Source organism: Neoarius graeffei, chromosome 15, assembly GCF_027579695.1.
Source record: "Neoarius graeffei isolate fNeoGra1 chromosome 15, fNeoGra1.pri, whole genome shotgun sequence".
NCBI classification, from domain to species: domain Eukaryota; kingdom Metazoa; phylum Chordata; class Actinopteri; order Siluriformes; family Ariidae; genus Neoarius; species Neoarius graeffei.
The window spans coordinates 42,079,064-42,093,529 of record NC_083583.1 but is presented as its reverse complement, the minus strand read 5'-3'; the positions used below and the strand labels follow the sequence as shown (position 1 = coordinate 42,093,529).

The 14,466-nt window shown below is 40.4% G+C and overlaps 1 protein-coding gene across 1 annotated transcript; it reads left to right on the top strand.

The window, feature by feature from the left end:
• The first annotated feature begins 381 nt into the window (after positions 1–381).
• Positions 382–9,924, top strand: LOC132899463 (E3 ubiquitin-protein ligase MARCHF2). The gene is made up of 6 exons (XM_060941346.1): positions 382–565; positions 1,176–1,416; positions 1,825–2,020; positions 3,778–3,987; positions 8,497–8,693; positions 9,357–9,924. The coding sequence occupies exons 2-6, from the start codon at positions 1,241–1,243 to the stop codon at positions 9,358–9,360; spliced, it is 783 nt and encodes a 260-aa protein (XP_060797329.1). The 5' UTR covers positions 382–565; positions 1,176–1,240; the 3' UTR covers positions 9,361–9,924.
• Positions 9,925–14,466: the final 4,542 nt, after the last annotated feature.

Here is a 14,466-nt window from a genome sequence, read left to right as displayed (position 1 = left end):
CATCATACGACCACACTATGACATCACACATCAACTGTCATTGATTATTTTCCATAAGAGCCTGACCTCAAGTGTTTTATTCTTTACTTTATAGTCTTTGTTTTAGCTCTCATCTGTGAAACCCTTCGCTATATGAATTATTATTACATTGTTATTATTCATTAATAATTGAAATAAGTTCGCCAACAAAAATATAATATATGGGAATAGTATTTTTTCGGTGTAGCGCTTTTCAGACCAGCCAGAGTGAATTGTAGTTCATGTTCAGCATTCTTGGACATACGAACTACACTTCCCATATTACTGCAATTCACAAAGAGGATTAACGCACTCGCCGTGAGTAAAGTAGAACAAAAAATGTTCCCCTTTACGCTTTTTGCGTACGCTGAGCAGAAATTGGAACCGTCGGAGGAGGCCGACGGTCCGTCTGTCAGACTGGAAAATAACTCAGTCTGGAGGATAGCCAGGCCAAAACAAGAGGAGTTATTTGTAACCTTACAGCTCATTGTTTTTATTTTAAGGAATTAAGGGCTTGACAGGATAAACAAATATGAAACTACAAAAGGTGAGAGGTTGAATTTTTACGAGCTGTTATGGTGGTAAAAAGTGTAGTATTATTTCAGGTAGCGTATTAAGCTAAGCTAAGCTAAGCTAAGCTAGCTAGCGGTGCCGGCTAGTCTTAGACTGTTTTATAGCTGTGAACACCAAGCATAACGAATTTTGCATCGACGTTTACATTTCTTGTTCGGTTATTTGGCATTCAAATGTACGTGGTCTTAATCTGTAGTTAGGAAGATGGTATTAGCTGATTTAGCTAACTAGCTCTGCTTCTCCTTGTTTTGGTATGACTGCCTTGCAAAACTAATTGGCCTTGTTTAGCTTATGTGGCTAAATAACGTTATTTCTTTAATGATCATTTATTTAGGTCACTTTAATATACGATGTTTACTATATGCTGAGAAAGTCTTCATTTCTGTCCCTCACAAATAATGCTTGATTGAGTCAGTGAGAGGTTTTAGTAACCACTGTGTGTGTGTGTGTGTCTGTCTCTCTGTCTGTGTTTCTTAGATAAAGCAAACGGGATGAGCAGTTATGATCCAGGAAGTCTCAGAATAATGTAAACTATAAGTGCCTTTTTTATTCAAATGCCACTCTTGTTGGGTTTCTCTGTGAAGCTCTAGGACCCGAGTCACCTGATTTGAGGGAGCAGAGGTCCTCTGTCCCCCTGGACGGATCAGACATGACAACAGGGGAGTGTTGCCACCTGCCAGGCTCGCTGTGCGACTGCTCTGGCAATGCTGCCCTGTCCAAAACCGTGGAGGAGTCAGATGATCGCAGGGCGCAGTACGTCACACAGGTCACGGCTAAAGACGGACGCCTGCTCTCCACTGTCATTAAAGCCCTGGGCACACAGAGGTGAGCTGAGTGGCATGTGTCTGAGCTCGAGGTGATCTAAAGGGATGGTTTGAAAAGGATCTATTGTGTAGGAACATGCACAACCAAAACCACACCAACAAACCATGACTGCTGCTGAAGAGCTTTAGGACATGTTTGTTATTGAGGACATTTAGTTAGATGAGCACACGACTAATCCAGGTTGAGTCATCAAAAATAAAAAAAAATTCCAGGAAGTGGCAAACTATAAAATTGAAAAATGAGCATATTTGCAACAATTTAAAAAAATTTCTTCTCGATGTTTTGTATATTGTATTGGTGTCCAGAACACTAGGGGACAGGTACAAAAATGTTGAAATAGCCATTTTGATTTCAGGGGCAGTCTAACTAAAAGCTAACAAAAAAACTACATTAAACTCTTTCTCTCAGTGATGGTCCAATTTGCCGGATCTGCCATGAGGGGGCCAACAGTGAAGGGCTCCTTTCGCCATGTGACTGCACTGGCACACTGGGTACAGTGCACAAGAGCTGCTTGGAGAAGTGGCTGTCTTCCTCCAACACCAGCTACTGCGAGCTGTGTCACACAGAGTTCACCATCGAGCGCAGGCCGAGGCCTCTCACAGAGGTAACATGACTTATTTCTAGCTGTTCGTGGGTGGGAATGAGGTGGTGGTGTGGGCATGTATGAGATTGAACTCCTGGTGTTTAGTGTTTTGGTATTGTTGATTTTGTAGCCAAGTGGCAGTTAATTTGTAAAATCCTATTTAAGGTCAATGTGCATAACTGTCACAAACACATAAGGGATGCTGTGATTCAATAATTAACACTGTGACATGAAACATGTGATTTGGATGGCTAATATGTGTAGATTTTTGAGATGTGTTGTTAAGATTGAAACAATGAAAGGTTTTTCTTCCAAGAAATGGTGCAAGCTTGTTCAGGGTATTTCTCACCAGGATGCAACAACACAATCCTTAACTTTTGGTTTAAAAAAATGTTTGGAAGGTTCAGTGAGAAATCAAATGTAGCACTTACCCAAAATGTATTTGATCAGCCATCAGATTAAGGAAATCAGTCTCACTCAACTCATTCATTCACTCATTCATCTTCAGTCACCGCTTTATCCTGGTCAGGGTCATGGTGGGTCCAGAGCTTATCCAGGCTTACTCCAAATCTCTTCCATAAGCACGTGCCAAAATCTTCTCCTACATGCTTCCAAAAACCTCATGAAACTACATAATCTCACCTTTAAATAAATTACTTTGTAAAGTAACCCAGATTTTAGTGTGTTCAAAGTTATTAAATTGTATGAATTTAAACAGTCACACCTCTTGTTGTCCTGTTGATACCATATTACACTAAGCACAAAATAGTAGCTGTGTCTCCGTGGCATACTGTGCACTATATACTGTACTTGAATGTATAACACATACTGTGCAAAGTAAACTGTTTGAGACACAGCCAGTGCTTTTGTCCAAGATAACTATGCCATAAAGTTACAGCATCAAAGTGCTGGAAATGGTGCCCTACTCACTGTGCACGAAATAGAACAAAGTTGGTAATTTTGCATATGAGTGATTCCACGCTTATGGGTACTGAAATGGGGACATGAACTTATTTACCTAAATAATCCAATAAATAAACCTAAATAATTCACCTTTTTTTACCATCAGGTCACAAAACATGTAATCTTTAATGAATGATATGTTAAAAGATAACTTTAATTTTCTGAGATGTAATAAAAACATATTTATATGCCAAAGTCAAGCCTATGAGTTCCAAAATGATGTCTGTTACATTACTTCTGTTACGATTGTCCATCTCGCGTCTGTTACAAATTAATTACAATCTAGCTATATACCATGTTAATCTTATTGAAAGAATGTGTATGTTTATTCTACTACACATGTTTATTAATTATATTTGCTAAAACATCACCTTCCTATGTTTCAAAAAGTAATTCTACATTGTTAAAATTGAGAATATATATGTCCACAACACTTCTGTTATGTTCTGACTTTGGCATATAAATATGTTTTTATTACATCTCAGAAAATTAAAGTTATCTTTTAACATATCATTCATTAAAGATTACATGTTTTGTGACCTGATGGTAAAAAAAAAAGAAATGGTTTTAGGTGAATTTTTAAAAATAAGTTCATGTCCCCATTTCAGTACCCATAAGCGTGGAATCACTCATATAGAACATTATAGCATTGCACATTTTTGTTTTTCCTTAGTAAGCTCATTAACCTAGATTATATTTGACTTTAATTCATTAGTTTTGTTGATCAGGAAAACTGTTACAAAGTGCGGAACCACTGAGCTACACAATCTGTGCTTAATCCACGTTTAAATTACTTTCCCCTTGTTTATCTACAGTGGCTTAAGGACCCTGGGCCGAGAAACGAGAAGCGCACACTGTTCTGTGACATGGTGTGCTTCCTGTTCATTACGCCCCTGGCAGCCATATCAGGCTGGCTGTGCCTGCGAGGGGCTCAGGACCACCTACACTTCAACAGTCGTCTGGAGGCAGTAGGCCTCATCGCGCTTACCATCGCTCTGTTCACCATCTATGTCCTCTGGACCCTGGTAATGTCTGCTTGACTACCTGCACACACTACAAAACACTGTTTAAAAGCTCACCTAAACAAAATGGTTTGGCTCAGAACCAAACTTGCATAACCGATATGGTCAATCAGCTGAGACATGCCCAGCGCTCACCATTCTTTATTTTTGCAGTGGAACAAAGATGCTCACATTTAAAACTGCATCTATTTTTTTGCGAAATATCACACAGATTTTGGGTAAGATCGCTTCCTCATTCTTTATTTGAGTGTGACACTGTGCAGCTCAAGGACACAGTAAACTCAGGGTGAGGTGATTGTACCCTTGCAGGAAGGGAAAAAGGCAAAGCACACACACACACACACACACACACACACTAGAAAATTGCCAGCTTTCCAGTGGTGCCACTCTTTTTTTCCTCTCTTCTCCTCTCTCTCTCATACCCCCTACACACACCTACTACTACTACTATTACTACTAGCTGGTTTTACTTCTCCACCGGGAGGCGGGTATGACATTGCATGGCAATTTTGTTTTTTCTTTTCCATCCCAGTCTAGCCAATGTGTCAAAGGCCTCCAGCTTGTATTCACGGAGGTCACTCTGGATGACCTCCACCCAGGTTTTTCATGGCCTGTCCCTAGGCACCCGTCCCTCCACGCTAAGGCTGGTCACCTTGGCAATCCACGAATTGCTGTGTTGCATGTGTCCAAACCATCTTAGACATCTGCCTGAAATGACTGTCTTCAAGTCTGCAATTTCAAGCCATTCAAGCAGGGAAGAGGTTGGGATGTTATTGTCTCCTCTCACTCTGCAAATCCACCTGACCACTGATTGCTCATTCCTTTGCAATCTACAAAAGTCAGCCTTCTTTAGGGCTCAGCACTCGCTGGCAGTAAATACTGCCCCAGTTCTCATGGAAAGGCTTTTGCTTGTCAGGATGGGTAGAAGTTCATGGAATTTACCCCAGGCAGTTCTCACTTGAGTGATGGTAGCAGCCTCTCAGCCACCTCCAGCTGAGATGGAGTCTTCTAGGTAACAAAGAGTCAACCACCTCTAGTTTGCCCCATCGACCATGTAATGGTTGAGGAGCACATGTTGTGCCAAGGCAATGGCTGCATTTAAAGCCAGGGTCAGGAGTCAGTCTGCCACTGGTATCGGTGCACCTCTTGTGAACCTGATGTTTACAGCAGTGGCAGAAGATGGAGTTCATACCAACTCTCTTCTTACAAACACCACAAGGGTGCTTGCCAGAGTCCTTCAGAGAGCCTAGGTTGGGGCCCGATATCATTAGCTTGGTCCTGGCCATATTTACCCACAACCCTTTTGCCTCAAGCCCAGACCTCCAGAAACACAGCTTCTCCAGGAGATCATCTAGGTAGTCTGATGCTAAAACTAGGTAATCTGCGTATAGCAACTCCCAAGGGCAGCTAGTGCAAAATTCATGGAATAAAGCCTCCATGACTATGACAAACAGCAGCAGACTTAAAACAGAGCCTTGGTGAATACCAACTTGGATATCAAAATCTTCACTGAAGGAGTTGTTAATGCAAACTCTGCTCTTTGCATTAGCATACATTGACTGGGCTACACCAACCAGCCACTTGGGCACACCTCGTCGCCTCATTGCCCACCATAGTACACCATGTGGTACACAGTCGAAGGCCTTCTCTAGATCAACGAAGGCAAAGTAAACATTCCTTTCCTTGGCAAGGTACTTCTCTTGTAATGGCCTTAAGATGAAGATTGCATCACATGGTCCTCTGCCACTCATCTCATCTCATTATCTCTAGCCACTTTATCCTTCTACAGGGTCGCAGGTAAGCTGGAGCCTATCCCAGCTGACTACGGGCGAAAGGCGGGGTACACCCTGGCCAGGTCATCACAGGGCTGACACATAGACACAGACAACCATTCACACCTACAGTCAATTTAGAGTCACCAGTTAACCTAACCTGCATGTCTTTGGACTGTGGGGGAAACCGGAGCACCCGGAGGAAACCCACGCGGACACGGGGAGAACATGCAAACTCCACACAGAAAGGCCCTCGCCGGCCCCGGGGCTTGAACCCAGGACCTTCTTGCTGTGAGGCGACAGCGCTAACCACTACACCACCGTGCTGCCCCTCTGCCACTCACAAAACCAAACTGCATCTCTTTAATATCCACAATATCTCGAATGATTTTATCCACAACTCTCTCAGACTTTCAGACAACGATCGGTTAACTTCAAACCTCTGTAGTTCCCCCTCTCCGTCGCGTCTCCCTTCCCCTTGTACAAGTTGATAATGTAACTCTCAGTCCAGCCATCCGGTATCTTTTTCTCAGCTATGATGGTATTAGTAAGGTTGCATAGGATAGGACAACTGACTTCAAGTGATACCTTAAGCATTTCATTTCACCATGCCCAATGGTCCGGGGGCTTTACCTTGCTTCATCTTTTGCATTGCTTCAGCCACTATCTCAGGTGTTATGAATATAGGGGGACCAGCAATAGGCTCAGCGGGGAGGGAAGGTCTTCAGCAGATCAAGGGAGTTCAATAGACGTAATCTAAGTCTAATAATAAACTGATTTTTAAAAAGTTTTTATATTTAAAAAGAAAAACACAATCATTGATTTGGTCTTCAGTAAGGACCCTTTTATTTAACATTTAATGGAAAGAATCTCCAGTGTCCGTGCTTTGTAACGGTCAGTAAGCTTCCATCATGCGGAAGTCTTAAGAAGAGAGCAGGGTTTTTTTTTCAGTTTGATAACAGGTCCAGCTACATAACTCCAACATGTCATTGATTTTCACCCCTGAGGTTTTTTTTCTTTACATATCTGTCAGAGGGAAGGAGTTGAAATATGACGCGAATTGGATAAAATGGGTGATTTTCCTGATGTGTTTGGTGTACAGGAAGTAAACAGATGGCAGGTCACACCCAGTTATTTTTGTGAGCAGGTCTTGCCATCATAATCAGACAGTGATGCTGTTGGAATATTTTACACTTCTTTAACTGTCTAAAGAAATGGATGATAATGTGTGAGGTTATGTGGCAAGGGTTTGTATGCCATTTAAGTGAGATCCTGATGCGTGTTTTAGTTAAATCTATAATTAATTTTGGATGGTTTTGGATTCTGATGGCCTCTTTGAGATTAGGCGAATTCCTCAGATCATTATATCTTGGTTTTGGAGGATGAGATCATTTTCACACCATGTTACAATGCAGACCACATCATAGTGTGATGACTCCTCATTTCCTGAAACTAGTCCAGTAATGGTGGCTTCTTTGGTGTATTTGAGCTGCACTTGTGCAACTGTTTGTGAATATAGAGAACAGGGGGGTAGGAACACAACCCTGGGGATTTCCTGCACTGAGAGACAGGACTTGTGATTTTGTATTGTTTATATTAAAATCTGTGTTATTTTTTTAGTAGCAGTACTAATATCCAGGAGCAGGATGCTGGAATTTGAAGAACGTTTTCACAGGATTTACTGTGTTAAATACCGAGCTGAAGTGAATAGGTGTTGGGAGACTCCAGATGTTCCAGGATGTGAAAGAGTGCCAGACTGATGACATCAGATCCTTTGGCTCTGTAGGCCGACTGTAGTGGATCCATATGTGGTCGTGTCCTTAATTCCAGGCAGTTTTTCATGGCCACAGATGTGAAAGCAGTGGGCTTGAAGTTAAGATTTTGCAGCTGGATTGATGGAGCTAGGAGACTAAGCACAGTCTCAATGAGCCATTAAAGATGTTTGTAAAGGCAGTGGCGTCAGCACAGTGATTAAACCGTAGCAGAAAGAAAGTGATTTGGATTAGGCGTCTTTCTTTTGTTTAACCTGTTAAAATCAGTTTGTACTTAAAAATGAATACTGGACATGGATTAGGACGAGGGATTAGGATTGAGGGACAAGAGTAGCATTGTTCTTTTAAAAATGTGCAAAACCTGGTTGAGATTATCTGGTAAATGAGGTCATCTTCAATATAAACTCAGTTCTGGTTGACTTTTTCCTTAATGGTTTGGTGACATGAGTATAGATGGATTTTTTTTTTAACATATAGATGGAATTTAATTCAAGCTGTATGTTATGGGCATGGCTTTCCTGAGGGCAGATTGCAGTTGCTATTTAGTAGATTTATATGACCAGTTGTTACTAATTACCACTGGTAGTGCAGAGTAACACCAGCAGAGGTGTTTTGTGGTTTGGAACAGAGGTTTCCTCAATCTGCAAACATGCCGACTCATCGTCAGCTCCGGCCGTCGCTTCCGTTTATAGCAGTAGGTTGTTCAGGTTCAACTTCAAATACTCCCGAGAATTACTGTCTCGTAATTATTTACGGTCATATTTAAAGAAACCTGTTTACGACTAATCAGTAATACCTTAAAAAGCAAAACGGAGACCAACTTAATAGCAGTCATCTTGTTAGCTACATAGCGCAAGAGTAAAGAAGCAGACTTTCAGGTTTTGGCTGAGTAACAATATTTGAGATTATTACATTTGTTCCTTTATTTTAGCTGAAGCACCTTTTGAGTGAATGTTCTTTGTCCACAGGTGTCATTCCGCTACCACTGTCAGTTGTACTCCGAGTGGAGACGAACCAATCAGAAAGTGCGCCTGATCATTCCTGATGCCAAGGGTGCCCATTCTACCCAGCATTCCTTGCACTCCACGAAATTGCATTCCTTGCACTCCACGTATATTTCTGACCGATGCACATGCATCGGTTGTATCGGTCTGGATCCATCCCTGTATGTATAATACAATCCTTTTGAATTAATTCCACTAAAATGTTCAATCACAAGAAACACATTTCATGAAATTTAGGCTGACTAAACAGGTTATATATTAATATTGACATCACTGAGAGTTTATTGATTTTACAGTACATTTTAAAAGGGACAGAACATTAACTGTTGCTACTTTTTCTAAATATTCCACATATCTTCTCTAGTGGGCTTTTATAGTTCATCAAGGGCTGAAGCAGCTGTAAACTGTTATATAGACCCCTTGCGCATGTCACGCATCACGTGATAATTTCACCTGGGGGTCAAACAGACACCGTCTTTCGTCTAAGCAAGGCTTAATCTGTCTTCAGTATGGTTCATTTTTGTGCTGTTTTTGGTTGTTCAGATCGAGAACTAGATCAAAAGGTATTACCATCTCACCGCTATCAAGAAAAATGTTAAAGAGAAGTAAATGCTTCAAGAACAGTGAAGAAATTAGTGGTTAAAGAGAATACGATGAGAGGAGCTAAGCATGAAAACTCCAGAGAAATTCGCGATTGTATTTAAAATGTATTTTAAAAACAACAGAAAGTCGTAAATGAGTATGGAAAAGTTTGTTTAAGAATCTCATTTTATTTCTGCTCACATTCGAGTTAGCTTCTTCATGAAAGTATTTCATTTTCACAGGTGAACCAGCTTCCTTATTCAACACGGAAAACCCAGACTGGGCAACAAGCAAACTCGGACATAACTCTGTAAAAAATCCAACAAGGAGTGACATGCACGATACATCCTGAAAGAATAGAAAAGATTAAGAGCAGAGAGCGCTGAAGCTTTACTTCTGTTATCAGAGGAACCCAGTCCTGTGCAAAATGTCACCATGGAGCCAGAGTGTAGTAATGAACCCACAGTTCGAGAGTGTTCGACACACACAGACTTCACTTTACAACAGCTGCATGCATGTGAAATGGAAATAAATCGACTAAGGCAGGAAAAACTCTTTTGGATAAAATTATTATTGTCCAGTACACACTTATCAACCTGTGTGATTCAGTTATGCCTTTTGAATAGAGAATAAATTAAGAGGGAACTGAACATTAACCGTTCATTGAAATTATTATTATTATTACAAGGGTGAGTATAGTTCCTATATGACTATAGCTACAATTGGAATGTGTTGATTCTGTTAGCGTTTGTAATTATTGTACCATCCACTGTTAGATAAAATTAAAATAAAATCTTACATTATTTGAAAGTCTAGAGCAAGATGTTATTTTACTAATAACACTTCAGATATTGTTTTAACAGTAATAAGTAACATTGTATAAATGATAGTGTGCAAATAGCTCTGTAACTATAAGTCCTTAGGGTTGTTGAGACATGGAGGGCCGGGAATACCATCGAGCCCACAGTTCAGGTAGGAGTCCTTTGAGAGTAAATGCTTTGGCTTTCACAACATTCTGTTCCCAAAAGCTGATGTTGAGGGGGAAAAAAAGTCTTTAAACAAAGGTTTTCTTGCTTTTGTAGTTTTTTAAACTGTTCTTCCATGTTAGGACTTTTTTGGGGAAAAGAAGGTATATTATGACCTGGCGACTTGTCCAGGGTGTACCCTGCCTCTCGCCCGTAGTCAGCTGGGATAGGCTCCAGCTTGCCTGCGACCCTGTAGAACAGGATAAAGCGGCTACAGATAATGAGATGAAGAAGGTATATTCCAACATGTAGCTAACGCTAGGCCACAAATTTGCACCGTCACTCCAGTTGTTTCAAGGAATTTTGTACAGATCAGGACCACCAATAAGCTCTAATTTCTACGTGTATCTATCATTCATGTCTTTCTGACTAAGATTATCCAAGTAATCAGGTAGTAAAGCTTTTTAGCTGTTGTTTCTTTAGGACAACAGCAATGGATGTCGGACATCTTCACTTGGCTTCAGTATGTGAACAGTATGTAAAGTTCGCTTGTTCCCCAGGTCTAGGGTAGCGACAGTTGCTAACATAAATGTGACGTCAGTGCAAGGGGTCTATAGGAAATAGTCCTACTTTTCGGCAATTCTCTAGAAATTCATTCATGTTTGGTCAATAGGTAAGAGTTAATATTTTGCATGTAGTACAAGAGACGTACAATTTTTTTTTTAATCCCCCGCTGGCCGAAAGGCCCAAAGGGGGATTATGTCGTGGCGATGTCTGTCTGTCCGTCCGTCCTGGGAAGGGTGCTCATCTTCTGAAATCCACTCCTCTCACAATTTTTGGTTGGAATTTCACAAAACTTGGTAGGATTCTTTGTTATATGTCGTCAATACGCATATTGCAATTTTGTTAAATTGGGTCACATTTTACCAGAGTTATGGCACAGTTGCCAGCGGGGGATATTGTGCTCTTGGAGCACTCTTGTTTAATGTAACTGTTAACAGCTGACTTCATGTACAGTTGTGCTCATAAGTTTACATACCCTAGCAGAATTTTTGCTTTCTTGGCCTTTTTTCAGAGAATATGAATGATAACACAAACTTTTTCCCCCACTCATGGTTATTGGTTGGGTGAAGCCATTTATTGATAAACAACTGTGTTTTCTATTTTTAAATCATAATGACAACAAAAAACATCCAAATGACCCTGATCAAAAGTTTACATACCCCAGTTCTTAATACTGTGTATTGCCCCCTCTAACATCAATGACAGCCTGAAGTCTTTTGTGGCAGTTGTGGATGAGGCTCTTTATTTTCTCAGATGGTAAAGCTGCCCATTCTTCTTGGCAAAAAGCCTCCAGTTCCTGTAAATTCCTGGGCTGTCTTGCATGAACTGCACGCTTGAGATCTCCCTAGTGTGTCTCAATGATATTGAGGTCAGGAGACTGAGATGGCCACTCCAGAACCTTCACTTTGTTCTGCTGTAGCCAATGACAGGTCGACTTGGCCTTGTGTTTTGGATCGTTGTCATGTTGGAACGTCCAAGTAAATCCCATGCGCAGCTTCCGGGCTGATGAGTGCAAATTTGCCTCTAATATTTGCTGATAACCTGCTGCATTCATCTTTCCTTCAACTTTGACCAAGTTTCCTGTGCCTTTGTAGCTCACACATCCCCAAAACATCAGCGATCCACCTCTGTGCTTTACAGTAGGAATGGTGTTCCTTTCATCATAGGCCTTGTTGACACCTCTCCAAATGTAACGTTTATCGTTGTGGCCAAAAAGTTCAATTTTGGTCTCATCACTCCAAATTACCTTGTTCCAGAAGTTTTGAGGCTTGTCTCTGTGCTGTTTGGCATATTGTAGGCGAGATACTTTGTGGCATTTGCTTGGTTTTAACAGAGCCCCTGATTTTCCATTTGTTAATCACAGTTTGAACACTGCTGACTGGCATCATCAATTCCTTGGATATCTTTTTGTATCCCTTTCCTGTTTTATACAGTCCAACTACCTTTTCCCGTAGATCCATTGACAATTCTTTTGCTTTCCCCATGACTCAGAATCCAGAAATGTCAGTGGCTGGATGAAAGATGCAAGAGTCTGTCTGGATCCCAGAAACTCACTCAGCTTTTATGCACACACACTGATTACAAGCAAACAGATCACAGGTGAGGACGTTGCCTTTAGTAGCCATTCAAACCCATTTGTGTCAACTTCTGTGCATGTTATCAGGCCAAAATCACCAGGGTATGTGAACTTCTGATCAGGGTCATTTGGGTAGTTTCTGTTGTCATTATGATTTAAAAAGAGAAAACACAGTCGTTTGACAATAAATGGTTTCACCCAACCACTAAGCATGAGTGGAAAAGATGTTTTTGTGTTATCATTCACATTCTCTGAAAAATGGTCAAAGAATCATAGATTCTGCCAGGGTATGTAAACTTATGAGCACAACTGTACATTGGTATTCTTTTGGTGATGTTATTTTTGTGCCAAACAAAACTTCTGGGACACTGGAATAGGTTTCATCAGACCATAACGTGTTTTACCACATGGTTTGGGGCAATTAATTTGGGCGTGAATTTATTTATTTATTTTTTTATTAGAAAAGGGATTCCACCTACCCACCTCTACCCCATAGCCCAGATGTGAAGAATACAAGAGACTGTCACATGCAGGGAGTAATCAGTACTTGTCAGATATCCCTGCAGCTACTTTAATGTTGTCATTGGTCTTTTGGCAGCCTCCCTGATAAGGGTTTTTTTTTTTGGTAAATTTTGGAGGGATGTCATTCTTGGTGAGATCACTGTATTGCTCCATTTTCTCCACTTGTTGATGTGCCATGGAACACCATGAAGGCAGTCTTAAATTTTGTACCCATCTCCTGATTGAGCTCTATGCTTTTGTAAGCTTTTTGAGGACCATGGCTTCAGCAGTTGGATGAAACCAAGATGATGTGAAGATAATCCTACAGAAACAGCTCACCTTAATTTGGGGTTAATCAGAATAATTTAATTGACAACTGTGTGAAAATTACTTTTGAACATGAAATTGGTTCATGCTGAACACAGCCCCATCCCCAGTTATAAAAGGGTATACACACTTATGCAACCAGGTTACTGTAACTTTTTTCCTATTTTCCCTGAAAATTGTTTTTCACTTAAGATTTATACTTTAATTTCACACTGAGAGCAGAAAATTACATGATTTATCTCCCTCCCCTCATAAAACTCTGCCATTTTAATAGGATTTAGACACACTATATGCACTGTGTATTTACACATTTTTGTACCTCTTTAGCTTCACTTAGCCTCATGTTTCCTTTAAGACTAGAACTCATGAAGCCTGGATGAGGTACTGTATTATCTTTCAGCTCCTTCCTAAAAGGCCAGGCCTCCTGTGGGTCTTGTGGAAACAGGCCCATTAAGCTCCTATTAAAATCAATAATTGGCTAAATGAGGATTCAGTACAAGAGGCATTGGTCAAGTTGCTAAAGGCTAAAATTGCTGACCAGAGCCCCCTGAGCCGGGCTGTTTGTCTTTTTCTAATACAGAATTATGGATGTGGTTGGAATATTGACATGCTGTTTGGGTAATTTAATCTTCCTCGTGGTGCTCAGAGGAGCAGAGGTCCTCTCCCAGTGAACACTGTGTTAAGGTGAATATTGCAAAAGACAGACAGCAGCACACTGATGAGAGATACATTCCTGATACTAGAGCTAAAAAAAAAAAAGGTTAACACAACCCACACACTGAGCCTGTAAGTGGGAGGATGAGCATTTTGTAGATGGATTTTGATTTACTTCTTGCTTGCTATTTATTACTGCAATCTAATTAATGAATCTGCTGAATGTTTGAGTGCAGACAAGATACAACATGGAAATGTTTATAACAACTTAATGTTATGATTTTAAATATTCTTCCCCCTGGGGAAAAAAAACAAAAACAAACCCAAATTGAAATATTTACACTTTAGTATCTGCCACAGTCTTAAGTTTTCTCCCGACAAAGGAAATTATTGCAATGCAAGATAATGAAACACAACTTTACTTAAAACAGAAAAACAGATAAAATAGGTAGGCTGAAAAATCAGAAACATCAATTCAGAATTTGACCTGATAAGCAATAATAGTAAATTGGTGAGAGAGACTTAGTTTAAAACAATTTGTCAATCAATATTCAATTTCTCTCTCAATACTGTTTAATAATTTGACATTAAGCCTGGGTGGGCTTTTTAAATGTTGCCAAGAACATAAAAGAAAAAACATCAAACTACACTGAACATAATACAAACACTGAAAACTTTCAGAACAACATCTGCATAACAGTACAGCTTTCGAAAATCATCTAATCAGCTGGTTCAGGTCAGTATGTGCAGACACTAGAAGGGACA